The sequence below is a fragment of the Solanum pennellii genome, chromosome 1, assembly GCF_001406875.1.
Source record: "Solanum pennellii chromosome 1, SPENNV200".
Lineage (NCBI taxonomy): Eukaryota > Viridiplantae > Streptophyta > Magnoliopsida > Solanales > Solanaceae > Solanum > Solanum pennellii.
In genome coordinates this window covers 52,419,644-52,447,006 of record NC_028637.1, presented here as the reverse complement: position 1 = coordinate 52,447,006, position 27,363 = coordinate 52,419,644, and the positions used below count along the sequence as shown (strand labels likewise).

General features: G+C 33.8%; 2 protein-coding genes across 2 annotated transcripts; both read right to left on the bottom strand.

Annotated features, from left to right (window-relative positions):
• Window positions 1–11: 11 nt before the first annotated feature.
• LOC107015918 lies at window positions 12–3,957 on the bottom strand. The gene is made up of 8 exons (XM_027915056.1): window positions 3,934–3,957; window positions 3,680–3,766; window positions 3,483–3,600; window positions 3,309–3,379; window positions 2,209–2,263; window positions 1,218–1,301; window positions 1,014–1,121; window positions 12–682 (listed from the first exon to the last, which is right to left on the bottom strand). Exons 3-7 carry the CDS (start codon window positions 3,585–3,587, stop codon window positions 1,044–1,046), a joined length of 393 nt encoding a protein of 130 aa, XP_027770857.1. The 5' UTR covers window positions 3,588–3,600; window positions 3,680–3,766; window positions 3,934–3,957; the 3' UTR covers window positions 12–682; window positions 1,014–1,043.
• A 2,390-nt stretch (window positions 3,958–6,347) lies between these two features.
• Window positions 6,348–17,741, bottom strand: LOC107002541 (importin-5). Its single transcript, XM_015200603.2, has 20 exons — window positions 16,527–17,741; window positions 15,577–15,780; window positions 14,695–14,799; window positions 14,534–14,599; window positions 14,284–14,448; window positions 13,988–14,062; window positions 13,756–13,910; window positions 12,020–12,155; window positions 11,865–11,934; window positions 11,631–11,758; window positions 11,461–11,517; window positions 10,048–10,233; window positions 9,834–9,926; window positions 9,655–9,740; window positions 9,505–9,571; window positions 9,349–9,415; window positions 9,097–9,233; window positions 8,123–8,214; window positions 7,253–7,319; window positions 6,348–6,942 (listed from the first exon to the last, which is right to left on the bottom strand). The coding sequence occupies exons 1-20, from the start codon at window positions 17,739–17,741 to the stop codon at window positions 6,778–6,780; spliced, it is 3,336 nt and encodes a 1,111-aa protein (XP_015056089.1). The 3' UTR covers window positions 6,348–6,777.
• Between the last annotated feature and the right edge of the window lie 9,622 nt (window positions 17,742–27,363).

Here is a 27,363-nt window from a genome sequence, read left to right as displayed (position 1 = left end):
GATGTGTTCAATTCATTACGTTGCTGATCCAACCACAAAATAAAGAACAGACAGATCAAATGCATCCATTATAGAAATGCTAGAGCTTATGAACAACAACCAACATCAGATGAAGATACAAAGAAACTAATATTATACTTTGCCCAACTTTGTACTTAAACATAAGGTAGATGTAGGAAATAAAGAAATCAATTCCCTAGTTGATGATTAATGTGATCCTTTGGTGCAAAAGGGCAATGTAATTCATAATTGTTAACACAATAAAGTAATTAAGGAAGATAATGTTTGTTTTTCTTTCTCTAATAATCACTTAGTAGATGAGATGAACTACACAATACACTTCAATAAAATATCAACAAACAAAATTTTGACAACCAAAATTGCGGAATATGAAAATTTATAGATCGATGGCGGGGATGAGCCCATTGTCAAAAAGGAATTTTCACATGCGTAGCCCCTTTACGTGTGAAGTCGTATTGAGTACATTAATAAGTAAACGCAAGTTCACTCTGAACAATTTAAGCTTAAAAATGAGATAATTATACAGGAGGTGAGAATTTAAGGTTATACCATGCACAAGTCGAGAAACGCATGCATCTTCAAGAACTAAGCTTAATAACTCCTCGATGAATTTCCAATCAATCATTTCACCCCGCCGACATTGGATTAAGACCACAAATTCCTTTACAAAAAATACAAATTAAACAATTACCTGGATGAAAATAGTTTGTAGATACAAAGTGGCATAATATGAACCAAAAAGAGAGGAGCAACTCAAAAAGTCGAAGGAAAAAGATGGAAAAAGGGAAGAACCAAGAAGGAAGATAATATTATTCAGTTCTTTCATACATAATTATCAATCACCACTAGTATATCCATGTGAAGATCATAAAGCAATGAAAAATGCTTTTAGAATCAAAACAAATGATCAAGATAGCATATTTGCAGGCATATGAGAAAAGTTCCAGGAAAAAATTGGAAATTGAAAGTAGAGAAGAGCAATATTATCACACCTGAAGATTTTGAAAGTTGCTTCTAATCTTCTAGGTAAATGACAAAGATGATGAACGGAGGTGATCATAGTTGTGTCTCTGGTAAGTAGCAAATGGAGCATGTCTTATCTACTGAAAAGGGATATATGTATATTAGAAAATATCAAGTAGTACTTGTGTCTTGTTCAACAAAGTGAGTTCAAATACAACAAAAAATTGTATTACTTTTGCGACAACAATTCTACTGAGCTTAATCATATCACTTGCATTTTTGCGAGTCGTGATTTTCCTCTTCCCATAAGCAGATACCTACATATAAGTACCATAAACATTCTACTTATTTTCATCAGTGATGCACTCAAAGTTCTATCGAACATTTGTCGAACATAAATAATTATTAGTAGGTCAAGTACTTTCTAATATAAATCTAGAAAATTATCTTATTCATATTCATGAATAGTAAAACAAATCGAAATAACGTCAAGCACGGAAACTCAACAGACATCAGCTGCAAAAAAACAAACTTTGTTTCAATATGGTTGTTCTCTGTATTTCATCCCCTTATCCCTCAAATAGATTGAGAGAAAAAGAAACTAAACGACAATCTGTAAATTGTATTCAATGATAAGAATTTCATAGCGGATTTGTTTTGTGGATTTCAGACAATATTTTCAAATTGAACTATCTAATTTAGTACTTGAAATCATCATTATTAATTCTTTATTTTGTGAACTCATCTAGAGTTATCAGAAGCAACTTGAATAGTAGCTACTCTTGAGCAACAAACTCGAGATTAAAGAAAAGTGTAAGTCTTATAGGATTCTTTAAGTGGACATTTTATTACTCTCATTTCTCAAAAAAAAAATTCTAGCATCAACATTGTTACTTATTTGCTAGATTTCTTCTTTTCAATTTTTTTTAATTGATCAGATGAAAAAATTTTCTAACATCATCAATTGCATCTTAACTAATATGAACACATGAGGCAGAAACTTTGAGAAAGTATAAGATCATATGACAGACTTGTAGAACTCAATGTAGTAATAGAATTTTCAATATTAATGTTTCAGATTTTATCCAAGAACTGCTAAAAAATAAATTCAACACCAACATCAAGGGCCATTATCAATAAATAACACAGAATAGCGAAAAAATTCAGTTGTCAAAAGAAAACAGCCTAAAAGTTTAAAGCTTCTTAAGAAAATGGGAATGGTACCTTAGAGGACTTGGAAATTGGAGAGCCTGAAATCAACATTTTCGCCTGATTCAACCTGTTTGTTATTTCTGACTTTGTAATTTAAAACAATTTTTTTTGAAAACCACCTCAGCTAACTATATTAGTAGCTGAATTTTTTCGAAAATGTAGTTCAACTTCAACCAACAAAAAGATCAATAGTGAAAGCTTACCCTGAATTTTTAGCATTACCATATAACTTCTTATTTCATGGCAGCATCAAAAAATTCGGCAACTCAGATTCTTTCTCAATAATTACCTTAAAGTTGTGACATCACAGGAAAATAAAATCACTCCAAAGCAGAAACCTTTAACATATAAAAATTACTCATTTTATTGGGGAAAAATACCATATGAAAAACAGATATTATAGAGGAAAATGTCTATTCATCTAAGCCCACCATTCAACTTCATTCCACCAACATAATCAACTCTTGTAACAAATCTCTCTTCATAATACACAAGTATACCTTCACTGGGAAAATTCGTCAAACATGTGACCACATCAAGCCATTACTTATCTACAAAAAGTATCATATATTGATAAGAAAATACTACTAATTTTTAGTATTTTAGAGCTAGACCTGCATAATATTGACAACAAAATTATGAATGTATTTTAAGAGACATCTGTCAGAACTCACAAGAATCCAAGAAAAATTGTGGAAGACAATTAAGAAAAATATCGGTGCTTCATCAATGCATTCAATTGTCAGTACTTTATTCACGGTGAACAACATTTAAGACGGAAAAATCTAGATGATTAAAAAGGATTCGAATCAAGTTTGCCTAAACATAAAAATGTTTTCGCCTAAATATAAAATATCAGCGTCTTTTCAGTTTAGACTATAAGGTCAAAATATATACTAAAATTTCATAATGTGAAAGAAAAGTTCTTCAACAAATGCCAAACCCATAAAGATGTAGACATCTACAAATAATTATCGAGTTCATGTTGTTAAAACAAAGTTCATCTGAGAAGAAAAGTGACAGAATTAAATTACAAAAAGAAGCAGAATAAGGTAGTTTCGAACATGTCAAAAAAAATTTGCTCACATAAGCCATTACATGTATAATCTTACCTTGTCTTTGAAGCTGCTTCTCTACCATTATTTGATACATTAGGTAGGCAACCAGGATATACAATTCTTACCTAATGTATCAAATACACAATCAAGTACCAATCTTTTCACATTCAGTTCACATTAATCAACCCAAACAAAGCTGAAAAAAATCAAAAAACAAACAAACATTACCATGAAACAAGGTTTGTCAAGATGAAAAAGGGCAAGAACTTTATACAATCCAGCAAATATCACTGGATGAAGATAACTCCTTATACCCTTTTCCCATTCCCACATCAAATGTCCACATCTGCCAACAAAAAGAAAACCCCAAATCAGTAATAAAAAAATTAACAAAAAAACCCAAGAATTGTGAAAAAAACACAAACCCAAATGAGATTCGATGAGTAACTTCAAGGGCTTGCCAGTATTCATCTGGATTGAAATATATTTGGACCAAAAAAGCATTAACAAATCTGACAAACAAACACAAGAAAAAAACTTCTTTCAATAAAGGGTGTGTGAATTTGTTGTTTTTGGAAGATTTGGGTATGTTAGTTTTGCTATCAGTAGTTGAAACATCAAGATTCTTCCTCAGAAGAGAAGAATAAACAAATATCAAAAGGTATGAACAAATTTGAACCTGAATTGGAAGAAATTTCTAATCCTCTTTNTCGTATCGTGCACGGGCTCAATATTATGAGTTAAATATTTATGTAGTCTTTTTAATCATAATTTTTAATAATATTTTTATATATATTAAATATAATTAGTTATTAAGTTAGTTCACTAATTATTTTTAAATCCTTTTTAGTTAATCAAAAAAATTTCACAAATGTTATTTATTTTAAATTTTTATTAATCTAAAACTATTAATTATATTTTTAATTTTTAATTTTGATTACTATTACTTTACACAGTTATATAAAAATAAAAATAGTATTGAACGAAAATAATTAACCTGTCTTGATTTGTTAAATAAATAAATGAAATAATAAATGTGCAAATTATTAAATGACAAAAAATAAATACTAATTTTGAAGAAGCACAGACGTTGTTTTAGCATTAGAAGTTTTTTCCCATCATTTATCTACAACATTAATTACTTATTTTTTGGTTATTTTTCAAAATTTAAGACTATATGTCAGTTAATATGGAGATTATGATGAAAGATATGTCTTAAATATTGATTTAAAAGAGATGTAAAATTAAAATGAAACTTTCATATATAGCCACTCAAAATTGCTTAATTATTCTCAATAGCTATAGTTTGATAATTACAATTTGTAGCTACATGTTATAGGGAGGGGAGAGGCGAGAGAGACTAGGAGAAAGAGGAGAGGTGAGGGAGAGAGGGTAACGAGAGGGAGAGGTGAATTGTATATGTATATCGGCTAGATAATTGTAAATTATACATATGGCAAGCGAGATTGGGAGAGAGAGGAGAGACGCAAGAGATTGAGAGAGGGAGGAGAGAGGGCGAGCGAGAGAGGAAAAAGAGAGGGAGTGAGATGAATCGTATATGTATATCGTTTAGATAATTGTATTTTGTATATATGCATTTGTATAATATGACAAGAGAGATTGGGAGAGGGAGGAGAGAGGCGAGCGACATTGGAAGAGGGAGGAGAGAGGAAAAAGATAGAATAGAGGTGAATTGTATATGTATACCAGTTAGATAATTGCGTATTTATATATTTGTATTTGTATATTCAGGCGAATTATACATATACTAATATAGTTAATTATATAAACTCAAAGTCAATCCACTTAATTAATGAATAATGTTAGTCGCGAGTGGTAATTATAATAAACTATAATTATGATGAGTAATTAAATAATATAAATTTACTTAAACGCATTATTTTTTCAATTAAAATTAAGTAAATAAGAATAAAGGAAATAATATAAAATATGAATGGAGCCCACAGAAATGGGCCCCATCTTATGAAGAATCCTAAAAGGCAAGTTCCACAATTAAAGTAAGTGGATCCCACGTTTTTTCAATTGAAAGAACAAATAACAGCTAAAGGAAAATGAGGCAACCAAGGGGAATAAGCAGGCAGCACAAGACTGTTTGACGGTATGATGCCTGTTATTTTCCTTTTTTATATAGTAATATATTAAAAATGATATTTCTAAATGCATATTATATGTAATAAAAATGATTAGTTTAAGAATGTCATTTACCTTTTTATCCTCAAAATTTTGACATCTTTTTTTTTAAATTTATATTATATGATATATTAAAAAAATTTAAAATTATTTCTTAATTACCCATCTATTTTTCATTTTTAAAAGCCCAAAAGTTATTGCCCATCTATTTTTCATTTTTACTCTCAAACTATATACGTCTTACCCTTTCTTCTTGCAGAATTTATTTTTGTTAAAAATCTTCAAACAATTTCACTACGACATTTAAGAGCCACTATTTTTCATTCGTCTTTCTTTCCGTATCGGATGTTTTAGCATCAATATATTCCTCGCTCTCAACCTCAACAAGCCATCATTTTGAGATATTAAAAATAAAAATAAATAATTAAATAAAGAAAAGAAAAGGTCAAGACAACAAAAATAGATATGAATGTAGGCAATAGTGTCATATTGCCCTGGATGCACAACTAAAAATTATAATTAAAAATTATGAATTTATCTTATTATATATACATAGATCAAGAAATCTGTTCTTTTTTTCCTTTTTCTCTTTATTATTATAAAACAATAATATCTCCTACCATATTATTTATTTCTGAATTCTTTATAACTTCCAAATATTAACCTCTTAATTGCATCTTATAACAACATTAACGAGAAAGGGGTAATAAATAGTAAGGCTTCAAGTAAATTTGAGCTTCCGGTCGGGTAACTAAAAAGAAATCCATGACCGAGTTACAAGAGCTATAAATGAACTTGTTCCCCTTTTACCCCTATCACCAGAACTACTTTAAGCTGGTTGTTCCAATTTGAAGCAAAAATCAAATTCAGAATCAGAGGTATTTCACGTACAAATTCAGCAGCTAATGCCCAAATAAAATTCCAAGACCTAAGGCAAGAAAATATCACAATCAAAGCAACAAATAATCACCATTTATAATTTAATCCTTGAACCATCCCACAATGTAAAGAACTCAAATATGAATGGACCAAAACTGTGACAAGAGTGTCTCCCTGACGACCCTTTAGCTTAAAAAACTCATTTGATGCCCAAAAAAAAAAAAAAAAACCCCGATCACCAACAGTTCTATCCTTACTGAAGGGGGACTCAAAATGCAACACTTTTAATATACACACTCTACAAAAAGAGGAAAAGGTTTCCGGCCTTCGCTCACACTCTTTTGACCAAAGTAACAACAGGCTGATGCATGACCTCAAAAGCCCAAATGAATAATAATGTTTGCAAGAAAGAATTGATAATCAAATATTTGAAACCCAAGAAGCTTCAGCCTAGCAACTTCCATTGCATTCGATTTTGTCATGATCCAAAACACTACGATGATAGAATGGATTGCAATGCTATCTGCTGCTGAGGCTGCAGGGAAGACCATGTTGAGGCCAGGGTGGCTGGTGGTAATGTTTGCTGAAGCTGCCTCAGCAGATTAATCATCCTACTGGCTGTTTGTTCAGTAGCAAGGTCCTTACCAGTACATAGAACCTACACAATAAGCATATACACATTTACACAATGGCAGCAGCTACATGAAAATCAAATATGATCAAGTGAAATCCAGAAGGACAATCATGTTACTTGAGGGGGGAAACAAACCCCAAAAAGAAAAAGATAAGAAAAGCATTTCACCGGAGCCCCTAAATAAGGAGATCAGGGAGCAGGAACCACAACTTGAAATTTCAATCCAACCACTGGTTCGACATGGGGAGTCTAGTATAAGACTGCTACCTTAATTTACCAAAGATACTTGACCTATACAAGAAGATTTAATAACTCACAAGATTTAATAACTCACCTCAGCAAAAACTGATACAATTTTTGGAAGGTTCTGATTGTTAGGACCCAGAAGTTCTACATCTGACCTGCAAGCAAGAAAATATGGTAATATGTAAGAACTAGATAAGACATTAAAACATCATATATGTCAACAAGTTGAATTAATGCAGATTGCTGAATGTCAAAACATGTCAACATGACTCAGATCAACCACCCATAGATCAAAGAAACATTCCACTGTTACATACACTGGGTAAGTGACAAAAATCACACTTTACTAGAAGGTAAGATCAAAGAAACATTCAACTGTTACATAAACTGGGTTAATGACAAACTCTCACTTTATTAGAAGGTATATCAGGCTCTTCCTAAATATTGGAAATTAATAGCTTGGGATTCACATAACTGAATCGGTCTTAGCTTGAGATTAAGGTGCAGTTGTTGTCATTGCATAATCAAACTTGATCGCAGATATGATCAACCAAACTGTTATAAACCGCCTAAGTGCCCGTTTTCTGATTTATGATCACAAATCACATAGCTCCATTGAGACTGCTATAAACCGCCTAAGTGCTCGTTTGGATTGGTTTTTTTAAGTGTTTTCAAGTCAAAATAGATCCTAAGCACTTTTTGAGTGTTTGGGTAAATTCAAAAAGAGCTTATAACTTGCAAGCACATTAAAAATGACAAAGATAAGCCAAAAGTCATAACAGAAAATTGCTGTAAATAAGTCGGCCAATATACTGTTTGACAGACCCAAAACAATAGCTGCAAAATGCATGGCTTGTTCATAAAAATTTGAAAAAGAGGTTGATCTCTATCCAGATCTTTCCACCGTCTCCAAGGCAAGAGAAAAGGCCAAAGGATAAAGAGAGAACTCATATAATACCTTTCAACCATTGAACAGAGTTGATCATGAACAACCTTGGCCTCTATCAGGTCACCTTTTATAGGCAGGCAATTCAACCAAGCAGGAACAACCTGACAAAAGTCATAAAAATAAGAACTTTGAACAATTATAACAAGCTACTTAATTGGTTCATGAAGTCTGTGCAAAGGACTTTGAGGACTAAGGACAAAGAATTTGCTCATGTTGGAGATGAAGATTGTGTAGGAAAAGTGAAAAACATCATATCTTCAAAAGCTGATCATATCATTTATTTATCAGAGGGGTTCGATTTGTCTCCCTTGTTCGAGGAAAAGAAGAAGATGGAGAAGGAATAGTTGAGATTTGCAACAACAAAGCCAGCAAGCAGTGTGATTTCGAAGCTCAAAAAGTGGCTAAAACATCAAAATTCAGCTAAAGGAGGAGTGGTATAGTGTTAGATTGCAGGGGGGAGAGAGTGGGATGGAAGGAAAATTAGGAGATTTTTGCTGATACATTTGCTGTGACACCTTTTCTGGTTATGGAGGTGAAGAAAGCTAGTCTCTACGTGCAAAAGCTACATATGTTAGATAAATTTTGACATGCAAGCACATGTACAATCTAGGAGAGACTTAAAAAAAGCAAGTGCACTTAATACTCAGGAAAGTACAGAAGCTAAAGACCAAAGAGATTCAAATATAAACTGATGATTGATCTAGATTTTTTTCACAACTCCAATATAAAACGAAACAATACGAGTATCTAATGAAAATGTTTTACAGCCGTCCAACAGTTATTATTCAGTACAGTAACTCCATCTCTGTATGAGGATAAATAAAGGTAGGAGTTACAAGCACTTGAGAAAATCACAAAAGAAATTATCATACTCTCTATGATTTGAAGCAAGCACTGAAAATTGAGCTCTCCATCGAAGACAACACAGTTATGAACATACAAGCAAATCTCAAAAGAAAGAAGCTCGGTATGGAAGAATATACCTGGGCTGAGTCAATACTGTCGCGATGAAACTGACATATCTTCCCCAGTGCTGAAACAGCATTATCATATGCCATAACATTCTCGGGTTGAAGAGCATTGGGATGCCCTATAACTACGTTCAGCCTTGAAAGAGCCTCTGAATAATTAGGGTCATAAAATGAAATTGCAATAAGAACACAATACCCCCATAGAAAATCTGACTAAATAGTGAGAAAGGAATAGCTTAAACACCATGGTCAACTATATTATACCTCCAACAAGAGGTTTGATAACAGAACTCCCATATTCTGCACATACTCCTAGACCATAAACAGCAGCCTGAATAAACCATTATTCGGATTTCAGATAAATCTAACAGCACGTGCAACTTGTCTGAAAAATGCTACAACCATTGAACATATACAAACCTGCCGGACATCCGGGCTCTCGTCATTGCATGCTTCCAAAAGGAAAGGAAGATATGTGTCATAATACCTATTTTACACAGGTAAAAACAGCCAAATTAATAATTAAATACTGGCAGCTCAGTTGAGATAAAGCCAAATAAATAGACTTACTTAAGAGCTGCTTCACGGCACTGCTCAGCAATGTCATCAAAAATACAAATTGCAATTCTCCTTTCTTCGGCTGTTTTATCCTTGCCCTTGATGGATGTGGGAAAAATAAGAGTTATTCAACGAAATGCAAACAACATACAAGATGACAGCTGTATCAAATTACATGAGGTGATCCTTACCCACATAGGCATTAGATAAGATGACAGTTCATCAAAGAATGGCAAGAAAACTGCCTTGAAAGTCTTAATCAATGTGCCCAATATTTCACCAACCTGATCAAAAGAAACAATGAGATTCGAGAAGTTAGACATATAATAGATTCCAGCATTTGAGATATTTATCAAGATACACCACTTCAACTCATCTATGAACTTAATATTATGCTTAACATACTTGGTCAAAAACTTCTTCTTCTTGCTCATTTTCCTCCTTGAGCAACTCACTTTCCTCTGCATCGAAGTCTTCAGCTTTTGCCCTCTCTGCACGTTCTCGTTTTCTACTTGAACTGGCTGTGATAACCTGTTTTATCTCATCCACAATGCTTCGGACCTGACCTTCATCCAGGAGTGGTCCAGAGATCTGGAAAAAAACAGCAGAGCTAGATTCTTAGAAAGATTAAACATCTTCCCACATGGAATACTGAAAGAATCATATATTTCAAGATGCATTCAGTCCTTATGCAAGTTCTAAAAATCATTTCACAGGTTTCTAGTCATTACTTCTAGAATTAATGCTCTGGGTCTCCTAGTTCTCATGCCTTGATAGTCTGCAATCCACTTTTCTTCAATAGTTGATGAATTTTTCAAGCACATTATTACTTCTCCGAATAATTGTTAAGCAACAGAGAACCGTTTCTAGCAGTTTTTTAATGGTGATGGCCAGGCCACCATTATATAATGATATCCAACTCATTTTGCACTTATTTAGTATGAGAATGATATGAAATGAGCTTAAATGAAGAAGAGGGGATTCATATAGCCAATCACATCTTGATCGGGACTCTGATTGGCACTACGACATAGTAGCAGTCTGTTTAGGGAAGTGCGATGAAGCGGAGCGATGTGAGCCTTCTACGCTTCACAGACTAGTATGAGTATGTGAGCGCTTCATCGCTTAAAGCGTGAAGCAGGGCCTTGTCGCTTTTTTCCGCTTCACGCTTTCCTGAACATTGGTAGCAGTTGTTCTTGTTGATCTCGAGGGCCAGCTAACATGCACCCTCAATACTCCGCTTCTAGCTTTGACTAAACCAATGTGACAATATAATTTGATAAATGGAACCTAATGAAACATTCAAACATCATAGCCTCAATGGCAAGTGAGATGTCTACATTTGCTTTTCATTTGGAAACCGAACATTGGGGGTGACTGGAAGAGAGAGGCTCTATGATATAAAGCCTATTTTTTCCATTAATCTAAAATCAAGTTGAAAGAACTGTGAGTCACATTTGCTGCCTGCACTAAGTTCTCTATCCAGGTCTTCTGTAGGTTAGAATGTGCACCAGTCCATGCATAAAGATATTTTAACAAGTTAATTGATCATGCATGTTGCAGTACTATTGCATACAAATGAATATTTAATTTCCCATGTGAGCCGTTATCCATTAGGTCATGTAATCAAGCCAACAGAAAGATTTTACGTGACTACAAACAGTAAGCAAAAATGGCCATATAACCACCACAACATGAACAAATAATGCAGCGGCTGACTTTTTCATCATACTGATCACTTAAAATATAGTTCTATAAATCAAGCTTATAGCGGTTAATGCATCAAAAGAAATCAACAATCTTACAAGATTAACTAACCTGAACACACTCATTCAATGCATCCAACATACTTGCACAGATCTCTGTATCAGGCTCCTGCACGAGATAGAAACCAAAATGTCAGGGAACTTTCAATCCCAACACATGTACAATAATCACTTTATACAGAAAAAAGAACACCATGACAACAAATAACTAGAGAGGTCAACCTTATGCAATGCTTCAACCAGAGCTGGAATGATGTAGTCTGATAATTGCTTGACATAGGTCTCATTTCGGCCTTGAGCAATCCCTTTCTCTACAGCCAGTTTAGCAGAACGTAACAGCTCTGGCATTGCTATAAAGCCAATATGAAATAAAATATCAGTCTTCTCCTGAAAAAAATCAATAATTGAAGAACTAAAGAAACCCAAAGAAATGTACAGAAAACTAAGAAATCTCACCAGACACGGCAGCTTTCCTGACTTCTTCGTGGAAATAGAATTTGAGAAGTGGAACTAATGTAGGAGCAACCTATTTAATGCATTAATATCCCTTGTTAAATGCAATTTAACTGAACATGTATTGAAGAATATGTGAGTGATTGTAGATGCCAAACCTGATCAATCCATGGATAGAAACCTTCCTTGAGTTCATCAGCATAGCAGCATAGCATATTACAAGCTGTAGCCTTCTCTTCTAAGACGCTTGTTTTGATGCCTATCCTTTTATCTCCAAGAGTTATGGTCTCCATGCTGCAAAACATGAATCTTATATAAGATGTGACAGAAACTCCAATAGAGTAACCAATAACCACAACTATGTAGCCCATACAATTCATACCATAAAAACAAAAACAAAAAAGGAATAGATCATAGACATATACAATATACAGTTTAAGTTGTTCCGTGTTAGAACTTCTGAATGTAAGAATGTCGTTACCCTCTTATCTAAACTGTATAAGAAACATTGACGGTTTGATCCAAAATGCAACACAAGCACATGGCGGTTTGGCATGTGCCCTTTGTTTTCCACAAACAAATGTGAATGGACACAACATATACCACACTAACCATGGGACTGACCATGTGGACAAGATCTACATGTATACAAACTATTTAGGCCAAATACATAGATAGCCATTCAAAGTTAGCATGATTATCATTTAGACACCTTATCTTCAGCCACGACCAGTTGAACAACTTTAGTTAAGAGAACCGTCCCTCGGATACAAAATGCTGAAGTGGCAAACCATGTGTATCATACTCAGTTTTGAGGTAGACATAGCTTCACCTCTTATTCAGCTAATAAAATTCTCATTCTCTTCTTAAGAAAATGAAAATTCCTAATTCTCCCACTCTTGCCATTATTTGATGTTTTTGTCCCAACAACTACAGTATTCAACTCAGAGTCTTCTGGAGCCTTCAGCAATGCTTTTCAAGTATCTTCTATTTGTTTCTGATTTTAGCCTCTTCCTTTTTTTTCCAACTACTGATAATTCGTCCTTATCAGGTAAGTAATTAATACTGTGAAAGAGCATAGTGTAAACCAGCCACCCCAAAAAAATTGTTTTTTACTAAATAAATATGTATAATATGGTGGAGAACTAAGAAGAAACTCATCTGCAGTAGTTGCCTTGATTTGGATTAACTGGGATTGGACCCAGCAGACTTTATTCCGTTTTCTTGCTTACCATTTTGCATATTTAAGTTCCTCCTTGTCCAACTTATCCAATTCGTCCATGTTTCTTAATCATCTAGATTAGAGCAATGCTCCTTGGTTTGTTTTAAGTTTCTACGCCGGACAGAAAAAAGGAGCACCTTAGTGATGGATCTGTAGTTGTTGCCTTGCATTTTTTCTTGATGGTACTGTTGGTAATGTTCCATAACTTGTGATACCAAGTTGCTGCTATTTGTGAAGGGTAGATGACTAAGGGAAGGGTTCTATTTTAGGATGAAGAAAATGAAGTGAATGGGGGTGAGGGGCTGGAGATGTATTTTTTTTCAAATGAGATATTTTATGGGATGACATGTACTTTAATATGACATGTTATTTATTTCATTGGCCATTGACACATTATCAGTATGAGAGGTTAAGTTAAGGTGTCTAAATGACATTCCACGCAAGTTTAAGGGGCTATCTACATATTTAGCCAAATTCAACTGGCATGGAAAAACAATAGTAGGTTTTTCTCTTCTTGAAAGTTGTGCCAAATGTTTCACCAATTTCATAATTTTTACCCAACTCCAGAATATAAAAATTCAAAATGACAAAATAACACCAGCTGAGAGGAATTCAATCAGCAAGGAACTTCATAATTAAGGTAGAAGGCAAACTTCAGTGAGAAAATCTTACCTGTCATCATCTGAGTCATCAAGTTCATTGTCTGAATCTGCGGATGATATGGTCACATCAGGCTTTAGTTGAGCAGACAGAAGTAAAGGAGGCATGACAACACTCATGTAAGGCAGGAAATCCTGTCCCAAGCACTTGCAAAGCCTGGCCCATGCCTACAATGATATCAAGAATATAGTGATGACAGCGTTGAGATAAATTTTGTCTGTGGAATCAAGAAATGCATCCAAACCTGCAACATATAACTAGTAGTAGGGTCATCTGTCTCCATTTGCGATCCTTGTAGTGACATAAGCACTTCCATAACCTGTTAAAGCAATAAAGGTTTAACTGTAAGCAGAAACTCTTTCTTGGTGTACTGTATTTCAGCTTTTAGCTGTGGCATACATCAATAGACTTTACTTCATGAAAAAAAAAACATGAAAGCAATGTCATAAAAATTGAACTGATGGGTATTAAAAGTAAATAAAAATCTAATTCATTGAAACTACGTAACATTGTACTGTATAGGACTATAGTCATGCTGACCTGCTTAGCATCATCTCTGAATTTATCTTTTCCAACAGCCATCCCAACCAAGCTTATGCACTCCATGGCTTTGGCTCGAAGCATGCGATTAGATTTATCATTCGCATTTACCAGTATGGTTTTCAAATATGGCATTACAGCGTCATAGTACTTCTGGAAGTGCTCCTGTTGAATGCAATTTATTAGCAATTCTAGTCCAAAAATGGAAGATGAAATAAATGGAAGCAGAAAAAGTGTAACATGTTAATACCTGTGATGAATCAGCCACTGAAGCCAAAGCAGTTAATGCTCCTTCTTGCACCATTTGTTTTCCGTTCTGCATTTCGGACAAAAGCAAAGTGCAAAAGAAAGCATGAATGTCATTTGCCCAGTAGTAAATGATACGGCACCATATAATCTTGTGTGGATTACCTGTAGAAGAACAAGTAGTTTGCTAACTATTCCATCCAAGTAAGGTGTCAAAATTTCTGGTGTGCAGTTCTCACTGAAGTTGAGGACAGCTGACGCAGCATGTGCCTGTGAATTAAAGAAAAGAAAAAGGAAACCCATAATTAGCTGCATTGACAACAAAACCAAGCAATCACATGCAAAAGCACCAAAACCAACAGTAATGCATAATGATATGTTAACTTGTTAAGTGTAGACAAGTACCCAGAAAAGTAGAAGCAGAAGAGAACTTTTGTAATTAAGAAAATTCACCATCACCTATGATTAATCAGGTGCTAAAAACATTTGGTTTCGCCAAAGATTTGAACAACTATAGTCCCATATAAAATAGCAAGGCAATTTTATCATTCTTTCCACAGGTGAAAACAATCAGTTGCAGCTCAATCCAAATAATGTAGGGTTCAACCTAAGTGCCTGCTCTGCTCCATTCACAGCTGTTTCATTTCATCACTGAATAACCTGTCTTTTAAGGCATACTAAGGGTTCTCCAGAAACTAGAGGTGTCTGTAAGAATCACTCTGTCCGTACAAGTGCATAAAAGTGGCAAACCAGATATTTTTAGGGGGGGAAGGGGGAAAAAAAGACCGAGTGCAACTGTAACAAATAAAAACAGCTATATCATTATCTACTAATTGGTGTCATCTATTAGATTTATTTATTCCCATTTTGTTCTTTCTTTATATGGCAACAATCAACAACAAATAATCCAACACGGATGAAAGCATTAATGTAAAAAGTTATGCACTTATTGCTCTCGCATTAAGCATCGTCTTACAGCACTGTTCAGGAGGGGCATTTGACAAAGATATAGAATCTGTAATGGGTTCATCAATCACTATGACACACCTGCACTCGTGGATTTTGAAAATCATCCATAGCTGTTGCCAAAGCTGGCAATACTCTGCTGTGGTACTGTACTTGCAAATCAGGCCCCAAGTCAGTAGACAACTGGCCAATTGCGTTAATAGCTGCCCATCTCACTCGAGGATGAGGATCTTGGAAACAGCTCAAAACCATGTTCACGACTTGCTCCAAATTCTTAATCATTACCTTTTACAGCAAAAAAAAAAAAGAACAAGAAGAAGAAAACTAGCGTGATTAAAATCAACAAACAAAACAAAACAAGACAAAACAAACAAGACTTAATTGAACAGATGGCTGAGTGAAGAGTCTTCAACTCATAAATAAATACTTGCTTAATTGGCAACAATGAGCAGTTCACAAGCCAACACTAGTCCAATAACCCAGTTAAACTAGTTGATTCACGTAAAATATAACCAAAATGCTCAATGAACAGAAATAATAAATGAGATGTTGAGTCAACAGTGATAACAGAAACAAGTAATAAATGAATCAGCAATAAGCACCAAATCTTTGCTACAATGTTCAATACAGATAAGTCTAGAGTCATCAAAATTCACTCCCAATAAATACTCCCTCCACCCTAATCTATGTGACATCTTGCCCATTTTAGAACATCCCAAAATGTTTTTGACACAATTTAATTTATATACAGCTTTTACAATTTCAGCAATACATATATTAACTGTACTATTCAAAATCTTACTGACACTACCATTTAGCATGTTCTTCCTCTATCACCATAAGATGTAACACAAAAGAATAAACATCATTTGTAATCCAAGGTGGGAAGATTTACTATCCCCATCAGCCCATTTGCAGAATTCAGCTAAATTATATTTTAAAATCTATTTTTCCATAACAAACTGAACTCTCACACAACGTTGAATTGAATCGAGAGAGTACAAAGAAAAAAATGGAAATTTAATTAGTACCTTTGTGCAACCTTCAGCAATCTGAGCAAGCGCAATGAGCGCAGCATGGTGCTTTTGCCATTCTGGAGCAGCCAAGTAAGGAGGCAACTGCTCTGATGCAACAGGAACAATTGTACTGCCGCCCAACGCAATGGACAAACGATCCAAACACTCCTGACCAACACTGTAGTTACTTGTTTCCCCCGCATCCTCATGCTCAACTTCAGCACTATGCCAGACAGGTTCATCATCGATATCCAGCAACATTTTCATCAAAATTGCAAACAGCCTACTGATAAACTGCGGCAATTTCCTCATCATTCCAGGAGCCCTTTCCCTAGCCTCAGCCAAGGTAATAACAAATTCAATAGCCAAATGTCTTGTCCCCTCTTCTAAACTCTCAGCCTCGGCTATTTGCAACATTGCACCCACCACATCAACAAGCTGCCTCCTCAAAAATCTAGGCTCAGTACCCGCCAATTCAATCAACAACTCCAAAGCTTCTTGTGCAGTTGCCTCTTGTCCACTATTCAAAGCCTCAGTCAAGGTCTTCATCATTGCAGGCAATAGATCCTGAAACCTATCCCTGTCATTTGAGCTTGATAAACACTGAATAAAATTAATGACAGCACTTAAACCCGCAATCCTGACATCAGGATTAGGCGAGTTATTCAATGTCTGCATAAACACTGTATGCAAGTCCTTAATGTAAGGAACTAACATCTCCCCAACATATTGAGCTAATAAAGCAAAGATCAAGAAGGCAGATTCCTGTAATTTAGGTACGTCTGAAGTAACACACTGAAACATAAAGGGTAACAACTCAGGCCAATTGTTTTCAGGGAGAATTGAAGAAGCAAGTTCGGAAATAGTGTCGCAAAGCTTCTTGATGATGGATTTTGATTCTTCGTGTTGAATACATCTGAGAAGGACTGATTTGATACCTGACTGAGTAGATTCGGTGAGGCGAGGCCAGATGAAAGAGTCATCTCTGGTAAGCAACTTTCTGAGAAGGATTGTGGACATGGCACGGGCTTCGTGGTGAGGTGAAGAGGAGAGAAGATTAGCAAGCTTGAGAGCGAGTGAATTAGGATCGTTTTGCTTGATGAGATTGAAGATTGACTCGGCTTGAGATCGTTGCTCGTTGGAAGCAGACATGAGATGTGAAATTAGGGTTTCGAATGGTGCTGAATCGGGTCCAAGGATTGCAGCCAGTTGAGCTTGCTCGGCAGCCATGGCGAATGAGTAAAGAGAGGCGGATGTGTGGATATGGCTGTAGAGTAGAGAAGAGAAGATGGCTGGCTGCACAGGAGAGAAGAGCAGAGAAGGTGGCTGTGTTTTTGTGAAATTGGGGTTTTCTCTTACATAGGGAATTTGTGTATCGCTATCAATATATAGAGGCGTGAAATACACACTGCCGCACTCCTTACGTGGGAATTGGGAGGGTTTTGGGTTTTTTGAATTTTTTATTCATTAAATTAATAAAAGAAAATATAAAGGTATTATTACATAAATATATTTTTTCTAATCTCCTATACCCTACCCTCCAACTAAGAATATACATATATGGGTTGGTTTTATTTTCATTAAACATAAAAATTACATGATTATTAAAATGACTTATCTATAAGATGGACTACAACTTTAAAAACAATAATCGAATAAAAATCTTCAAAAAAGTAAAATTTATATCAATATAAAATACTTTTATTGGAATATTAACATTCAATATGCTACATAAGTTTAAAGGTCATAATTAAACTGAATACAAATAAAATATTTACAAAGTAAATTGTTTATTTTCAATCTGAAATTTATAACAATGTAACTATAACTTTCAATATGAATACAAAAAAAATATTTACAAACCTAAATTTAAAATAATATTATTAAACATTGAAAATTATAAACTAATTTAAATATATTATCAAAAGAGATTATATATATGTGTGTAAGTTTGATTTTGCCTGGGTGTGACTTTTTTCTACTATTACCAAAATAAAACATGGATTAGTTGAGTTTTTTTTTTCAAAAGAGATTAGTTGAGTTTTTTTTTTCTTCAGTCATCTGCGGCTCCTTAAAGTTGTCCGCAAAATTCACTTACACACCTTAACATGTCCATTTCTATATTAGACACTCAAACCTTAAAAACTAAGTACCTATCAAAAGAGGAAGTGCGTGTAATACACATGCAACTGATGTGGCAAAATAGCAAATCAAATGAAGACATGTGACATTTAAATTTAAAATAATTGTATAAATTAATTTTGAAAATAAAAGAATCTAAATAAAAAGAGAAAAAAATTTCAGCTTAAAAAAGAAAAAGAAATATTCATGTTACCACCCTCACATCCACCTGCACCCACACCACCTCAAACCTTTCCTTGCTTTCTCTCACTAAAATCCACTGTTGTCCACCATTGTTAATTAGACCTCAACCTTTTTCTTTTCTTCTCTCACTAAAATCACCTCTTGTCCATTATTGTTATTTTCTGAATGAAGATTTTGACATATACTAAGTATGAATTTATCTTCTTCTTTTTTCTCTTTATTTCTCTTTATGTTTTCTTTTTTGTTCCTATTTCAAAGTAGATAGTATATTTTTTCTTATAAAAAAGAATTTGTTCATTGTCTTTTTATTTTGATTTAAAATTTACTTTCTATTATTGTTTCATAATTCTAGCAGAAATAAAGAAAGGTGATCTCCGTTTTTTTCGGCAAAAAAACTTAGATTATGTTCCTCATTAATTCTAACAAAGGAAATGAGGGCAGTTGACTACATTCCTTATTAAATTTAAGCATAAGTTCAGAAGAAGTAAATCTATTAAAAAAAATGTAAGATGGTAGATCTTATTGTTATGAATAACTGGTAGCAGCATGTCTCCAAATTTGAAAGAGAAAGAAGAAAGAAGAAAGAAGAAAGAAAGTTTGTTCTTTTTTTAAAAAAAATACTATGAGAAGCAAAAAAAAACAACTAAAAAGACAGTGATTAAATGATTCACGCGCCTAAAAAGGTGTAGGTTACACTTCTTGTGCCACGTGTGCGCAAAATGTCTAAATGATTCAAATTCAGAAGAGTCAAGGTGTTCAACAGGTACAAACCTAGTTGGGGTGTTTAAGTGAATTATGTTGACAACTTTAAATGAATAATTCAGTAATAAAATGGTATAACGTTGATATCTTAAAAAGAAGTGTATAATATTATGAAGATCAATTGATCAAACAAGAGGTAGTGATTATGGTAAAACTATGAGGAAAAGTTCAGTTAGGACAAAGACAGAACAAATATGATCACTTCTAATGACGTTTAAGAGGGTAAGACTTGTTATAAGGTTTGAGTAAGAGATTTGTTATCAAGTAGATCCTTATCAGGTTTTTTTTCTCTATCATACTTGGATTTCTTTGTTGTTATTTTTCTTTATCAATGACATATTGGTAAACTCTCGTAGTAGAGAGGATCAGAAGCATCATTTGAGGATTTTTCTTTAAAATATAAAGAAGGTTAAGCTTTATGTAACTTTTTCAAGTGTGATTTTAATTAGTTTGGTGGCATATTGGGACCATGTAACGTTCAAAAAAGGTATTATGGTGGATTCTTAAGAGATTGAGGCAGTTTGTAATTGAGAAAAACTTGTTCCCATTCTCGAGATTCAAAGTTTCTTAGGTATTGTAGATTTTTATTGACAATTTGTGAAAGAGTTTTCATATATTGTATCCACATTGACTAGGTTGATCCAAAAGAATGTGATTTTCAATGGTTTGATGAGTATAATATGAGTTCTGAAAAGCTTGAAAGTTTATTGGCTACTACATTAATTTTGACTCTATTCGTGGAGGGAAATGGTTTTAGTGTATATTGTGATACTTCTCAGATTGGTTATGTATTGATGTAGAAAGGCAATGTGATATTTTATGTTCAAGGTTGTGAAGGTTCATGAGAAGAAATATATATACTACTCATGAATTAAACTTGACAATAGTGTTTGCTCTAAAAATTTTAAGGCATTACTTTTATGGTGTGCATTATGAGGTGTACAAGAATCATCGTTGTCTCCAATATATATTGAACTATAGAAATCTCAATTTGAGACAACTGAGATGGTTAGAGTTGATCAAGAAATATGGGTGACTATCCTTTAACATTGGGGCAATAAGTGGTAACAGATGTCTTAAGTCGAAATATGATAGGTATGGATAGTCTAGGTTTTTTACTGGTGAGAGAGCGTCTTTTGAATATGGATGTCCCGACCTTATCCAATTACTTTATGAGACTTGATATTTTTAAACTTGGTAAGGTGTTGGCTTACATAGAAGTGAAGTCCTAGTTATTGAAGCATATATCAGCTCAATGGTTTGATAATGTAAATTTGCTTAAGATTTGAGAAAAGGTGATACAAGGTGATGCCAATTAGGAGATGATTCTTTATGGTAAGGTAGTTTTGAGGATAAAAATTGTATTTGTATTCTGATAAGTCCACAATTTGGACTCATTTAAGGCTTGATTTTAATAGAATTAGTGTCCTCAAATGCATATTATGTCTCAAAAAATGATTAAAATCTTGAGTTTTGTGTATTTTGAACTTTGAGACAAAACATGGACACTATAGAGCAAAAAGGAACAAGTCAGTCAGAAGAATGAAGAAAAGATGACTTGAGGATCGGCTAAACCATTACGCGAGCTACTGAATGTCCTTAACTCACCTAATGTTCTAGTATGCTGAGCCCTGAACGAAAAGATCTAGTGGGGCGGTGAGAAGAAGCAATTGGTGAGTCGGCGAACAGGTTCGGGAAGTAGTACTACATCACTCAAAGTTACAGAATGTGAAGATGCTGACGGTTACGACAAGACGACGATGAACATACGAAAGAGTGGATTACTGAGTTGATCGGCGATCCCGACTAAGTGCGCCGAGTGGTCCTTCACAACACAACTTTTTGAAAACTATAAATACTCATTAATATTTTCTAGCTTAGTATTGAATTTTTAGCTTTAAACAGTGTTTTTTCAAACTTAGCTTCTATTTTGAATTTTGAGAGCTTTTTGGGAAACATTGTTCTTGAACCTTGTAGATTTGAAGGTTCCCAACTTGAAGAAATTCGAAGTGGATCTTGAAGGATCTTCATCCTAATTGTGTATAAGGACTTTATTTATCGTACCCATTCGATGATAACCTATTTTGGTATTGATTTATATCTCTTTACTATGCGTACCTAAAACCTCAATTCTTGGGGTGTGATTTTGTGAATATGGGTTAAATCTATTGTTGGGTGTTGCTTATTGTTAGTATATGTCTAAATTTGATTTCATTTAGTAGTTGTGTTTGGACTTAATGAGATTATAGTTGCAAATACGATTTCATCTTAGTGTTTTTGGCTTGCTTCTCGAAAGTGGTTTTAAAACTAAGACTACTAAATTGATAGTCGGTGGTTATTGGGTCGTCATGGGTTCAACTCGAGAGAGTGCATCCTAGTTCCTCTCCCACACTTTCATCTCGAGAGAGATTGGGCTAAGGCGAAGGTTGTGCTTAAGTACTACAACTTGGTGTTCGAGAGAAACGGAGTTGATTCGGGTAAGTTTCTCGAGAGAGAGAATTCACCCCACTAAAGTCTAGCCTAGTTACAAATATTCGGCGATGTACTATCAATAGCTTTTACCCTACAATGTCTTTTACCTCATATTTCGATCACATCCCAAAAATTCTGTTTCCCTTTAGTCTCTCTAGTTTGTGCTTTTTTTAATTGTTAATTTGACTGCACAAACCCCCTATTGTTAATTGAAACTTGTGTCACCCCTTTTGATTTGTCATGTTTTTAATCGATAATTTCTTTTAGCTATGACTAGCATGGGCTAATTTGGAATTGGCTGAATTATTCTTGATAACTACTTCCGTGTGAATGATCCCAACCCTTGGTAGGGTTATATATTGATTACATATCATCGACGCTTAGTATTGGATGAAGTGTCTTTGATGACATTATGCTAATCAAATTGGCATCGCTTCCGGGTAGTGGTGTTACTCAAGAATTTTTAGTTAAGTAGAAATTTTGTTCTTATTAGTCATAGTGATACTTACTTTACTTTTAGTTTCATTTTTCTTTGTGTTGCTATTGTAAGTAGACACTTTGAGCATGGCCAATAGAAATGGTGGCAAACTAGCTGAGACAAACCAAGAAGTCGAGAAGGATTTCATGATAACTACACTAGCATGGCAACTCAATTGGACGAGTTGGCACCAAAGTTTCAGAGTTAGAAGTCGAGTGCAATAGGAAAGGGAGGTACATACCCCCTCATGAGCTGAGGAAGTCTAGAGACAGTGAGAATAGTCGTGTCAAAGATACACTACAAATCATTCTCCAAAAGATCTCCGACCAAGACAAAGTGCTGGAATAAATGAAGGAGACTATTGTAGTATTAAATCAGATGATTGACTCTCGCTCTAGATTTATCTGACTGATCTGAACACTCACGAGTCATGTAGTACCTCATCTTCACCCAGATGAACAACTGGGGTTACTTGGTGATATTAACGCTAACCCTAATAATGGAGAGGGAGTAAGGACTTACGTCATGCCACGACGTTAACGAAGACACTTCTTGGGAGGCAATCCAAGGTTTCATTGCTTTTATTTGTTATGTTAAAATAACAACGAGTTGATTGTGTAGGTTAAATTGAGGAAAGTGTTAAAAGTGTAGGTTGGCGAGCTGAAGATCCAGTTGGCGAATCGCGAAAATGTTTGGCGATCCCGCTATTGTCAGTCGTTTGGACCTCTACATCAACTGGAGGCCCTGTAAAAGTTGAAGAGGTAAGTGACTAATTGACGTATGAAAGTGAACCAAACCACAAGAAGTCAGGACGACCCATGGATCTACCCACAGTTTGTGGTTTGCACCTGTGATGATGTCAAGGGCTTAACCAAGGTGGGGGTGAAATGGTAAATTCAATTTAAGTTTAGTCAAGTCGGGGGACGATTATTAGTGTTTAGTTAAAGTATTTTAAGGGCTTTAAAGGTATTAAAACACTCTTTTCAATTCATTAGTATCAAACACTCAAAAATTAGAAACTACCTCTCCAAATATTCTCTTTTTAAAAACCTTCATTGGATATGAAAGATTCAAGCTTTCAAGCTCAAGATCTCACCTTTTTCAACCCATTTTCGCGGAGTTCTTCCCTTAGAGGTATGGTAGTCTTCATCGTTGATTAAGTTTCATTCAAGGAGCCCTATCAAAAGTTATTTCAAAACAACTTTTAGGGTCTTAATGTAGTAAATTATGAAAGAATTGTTGATTTAATGATGAATTGTGGTGAATTGTGAAGGATTTCCCCATGGACCCATGTTTTCCCCCAAATTTCAAAATTGAATGTATGTGATTTGGAATTGATTGATCATGAAGTATGTTGAATTGATAAAGCTTATATTGATCTAGTTATTGAATCATGTTACTATTCATGCCTAATTGTAGTATTCTAGGGTGTGTTGGTGATGTGTCATCCATGGCCTTGAAAGACAAAGTATGAAAGACTCATGTATGATTATGATGAGAAGTATATGAATGTGAATTCAATGGAAGTATTATGATCATGTTTAGAATGTAATTGTGTTGTGATTGAAGGTTTCTTCTCAATTCACACTGATGAATGATGATGAAAGAATGTGAAGGGTTTCTTCAATGTATTTTATACTTTTAATTAGTAGGTTTATGCATTCTTTTCTCGTGTGAATGAAAGTAATTTTGACTAAAGTAACTTGAATTGGTAGTGTAGACGCATAATTTTTGACCGAACTTAAATATTACACCACTTTTAGTTGTTAAATATATCTCTTATTTAAATTAGATATTTTATTTATTTTCTTAAATCTTATTTTGTTAAGTTTATTTCAAAAGATTTGAAAACCACAAAAAATAAAGTCATGTTTTAAGTTATGTTTTGTTTTCTATTTATTCAAAAGAGAAGAAAATCTTCAGAAAATCTATGTTTTGTTTTAATGTATAAATAAACTAGTGTTTCTTAATTCTATTTTTTAATTAGTTATTTAACTTTTCTTACGCTTATGTTAATTTAAAATAATTAGTTTATATCTACATTACCTCCACAACCCCATTTTCACCCCACTACACCATAATGCCCCCACTGTACACCCATACACATGTACTACCCCAAATACGTACCACACACCCTATATATAGAAACACATGCCAACCAAAAAAAAGAAGAATAAGAAGAAAAAATCAATACAACAAAAAAACAAAAACAAAATACTACAATACGCACACTTATATACTACCAAATATACACCAAGAGGAAAACAAAAATCGACAACACCAAATACATTCGAGATTTACTATTGTTTGAGTTCGTAGTTCCTATTGTTGTCTTTTCTTTGTGAATTTATTTTCACAAAAAAGGAAACACTTAATACTTTTTATATAGTTTAATGTCATGATTATACAAGCATTGATGCAATTTATTTAAATTGTTGGATATCATATGTGTTTAAACCATTTATATTCATTGATGTCTGTTGAATCATTCATATCAATTTTATGTTTAGATTTTTTATACCATTAGATTTAGTGCGAAATTGTATAACAAAACCTAGTTTATTTTATGTTTAAACAACCTATAGTTTATTTCGCATATCACTATTGTCCAAGTCTATTCTTATTTTCATATGTTTTTTAATGATGATATGTGTAGTTAGAGCTTAATAAAAATTGAAACAATGAGAACAGTTAGTGACAAAGATTCATTATATAAAGATGTTAATTTTAGTTAGTAGGTTTTTCTTTTCATGTTAATAACGTAAAAAAAAAAGATTAAAGCAGAAAAAAAAGAAATAAACAAAAGAAGCAGAAAAAAAAGTATAAGTAAAAAAAAAACAAAAAGAAAAATAGGAGCAAAACGTATAAAAAAAATTAAAAAAATAAAAGGTGAAAAGAAAAAACGTAACAAAGTTTTTTAAAACAAAAGTAAGAAGGGATGTAGAAACAAAATTAAAAAGTAAAAAATAAAAATAATTAAAAAAGGTGTAGCATGAAAAAAGGGAAAAAATAGAAATTTCTTTCTAAAACAAATCATAAATTCCATAAAATCTTATCTCCTATTTTAAATCTAAGTAAAAGAAATCCTAAAATTTTCCAAACACGAAAATAAGATGAAATAACCATTTTTGCAAGGTCATAAACATAATATATTCAAAATTAAGTCAAAGTCAATAAAGCGATCGTGTTAGAACCACGAGATTCGAGGGTGTCTAATACCTTCCGATCGGTCAATAGAATTCCTTACCCGATCTTTGTTTCGCAGACCAAACAACATAAAGAGTCAAATTTCCTTTTGATTAGGGATTTAAATAAGGTGACTTGGACACCAAAGCTCAATTTCAAGTGGCGACTCTCAATAATCAAAATAATCTCTTTTTGAAATGTCACTTAATTGTAAAAAACTCTTTTTCTTCAAATCTTAATCTAATTCTTTGGAAAAAGGGGTGTGACGGTTGACGACTCTGTTGGGGATATCTAGAATTCGAGCTTTTAATATTGACTTATCGATGACTTGTGTTTATATATCTATGTAGCTTTTGGATATTGTATTTGTTGGTCTAATGTACTAATTATCTACTTATTAACTATGTTGATTTTTTTGAACTACATATAATTGTCTTCACTCTCGCACATCTCTGATTCTTCAATAATACCACCATGTGAATTGTGATTGCGCACGCCACTTTTATCAAGACAATCAGTGTATCTTCGGTCCATGGTGAAGGATTTTTAGTCACACATATTTAGGATGAGGAGAACCCATGCACAAAATCGGAAAGCGCTGCTGCCGGTATGTTGTCGGTTGCTACTCTTCAACTCGAATTATGCGTTTGTTTTACATCTAGTCTAGATACCTTTCTCCATCAATTTTTTCTTTATCCCTAGTAGGTTCCACTTGTTTGAATAATTTGCATTTGATTTAATTAGATTCGACATAAGAGTTGGATCCGTCTAGGATAGATATCATAATTTTATTTGACTACCTAAATTATTTCATACGCAATTGAAAATGTATATTTGGAAGGTTTTTGCATATAAACCAAATCTATGGTGATCAATGAAATGAAAAAAAAATCTTAGATTTTTACATAAAAAAAAGACACGGGAAAAGATAAATTACGAAAAGATTTTCTTTTGCATTTCTCAAAAAAGAGAAAAGTGTTATACCTCGAAAATCCAATGACTTAGGCCAGAGCCTCATCTAAGGAATAATGTTTAAAATAGTGTTTCCCGACCTAGACTAATGTAATAAACTTTATTTAAAAGTATTAGAGCCTAAACGTCAAGGGACGATCATGATGTTCGAATACTAGTGAAATTGAACTAGTAGATGTCCTTAGGTCTTGTGAAGGTTTGGGAGTGTCGTATGAAGGCTAATGTGAGACCCCGTGGTTCTTTCACATAATAGGTATAGTATTGCATGAGTGTATAAGGTTTATACAACTTGGTGTATCACGTAATGAGAATTATTTGGCAAAGGGGTGATAAAAATGAAAGAATTAGACTAACGTTATGGGTCAAAGATGTCCTTAAACAAGTTGAGTTAAAGAATGTCTATTCTAACGCCTTGTCGTTCAGAACGTTTAAGTTAACCGGTGCCTTTGAGGATAAGATAAAGAGTTCTTTTTATATAACAATAAGGATGTATATGGTGATGGTGTCTCCCAATAATCGTAAGTTAAGTTTTGAAGTTAAGCAAGTTGGGAAATAAAAATTGACAAAGGTTAGAGTAAGTTTCTTTGATAACCTTCTGAAATTTGGCTTAAATATCTCGGAGCTTTTCTCCCAATATATAAATCTTTACAAGGACCT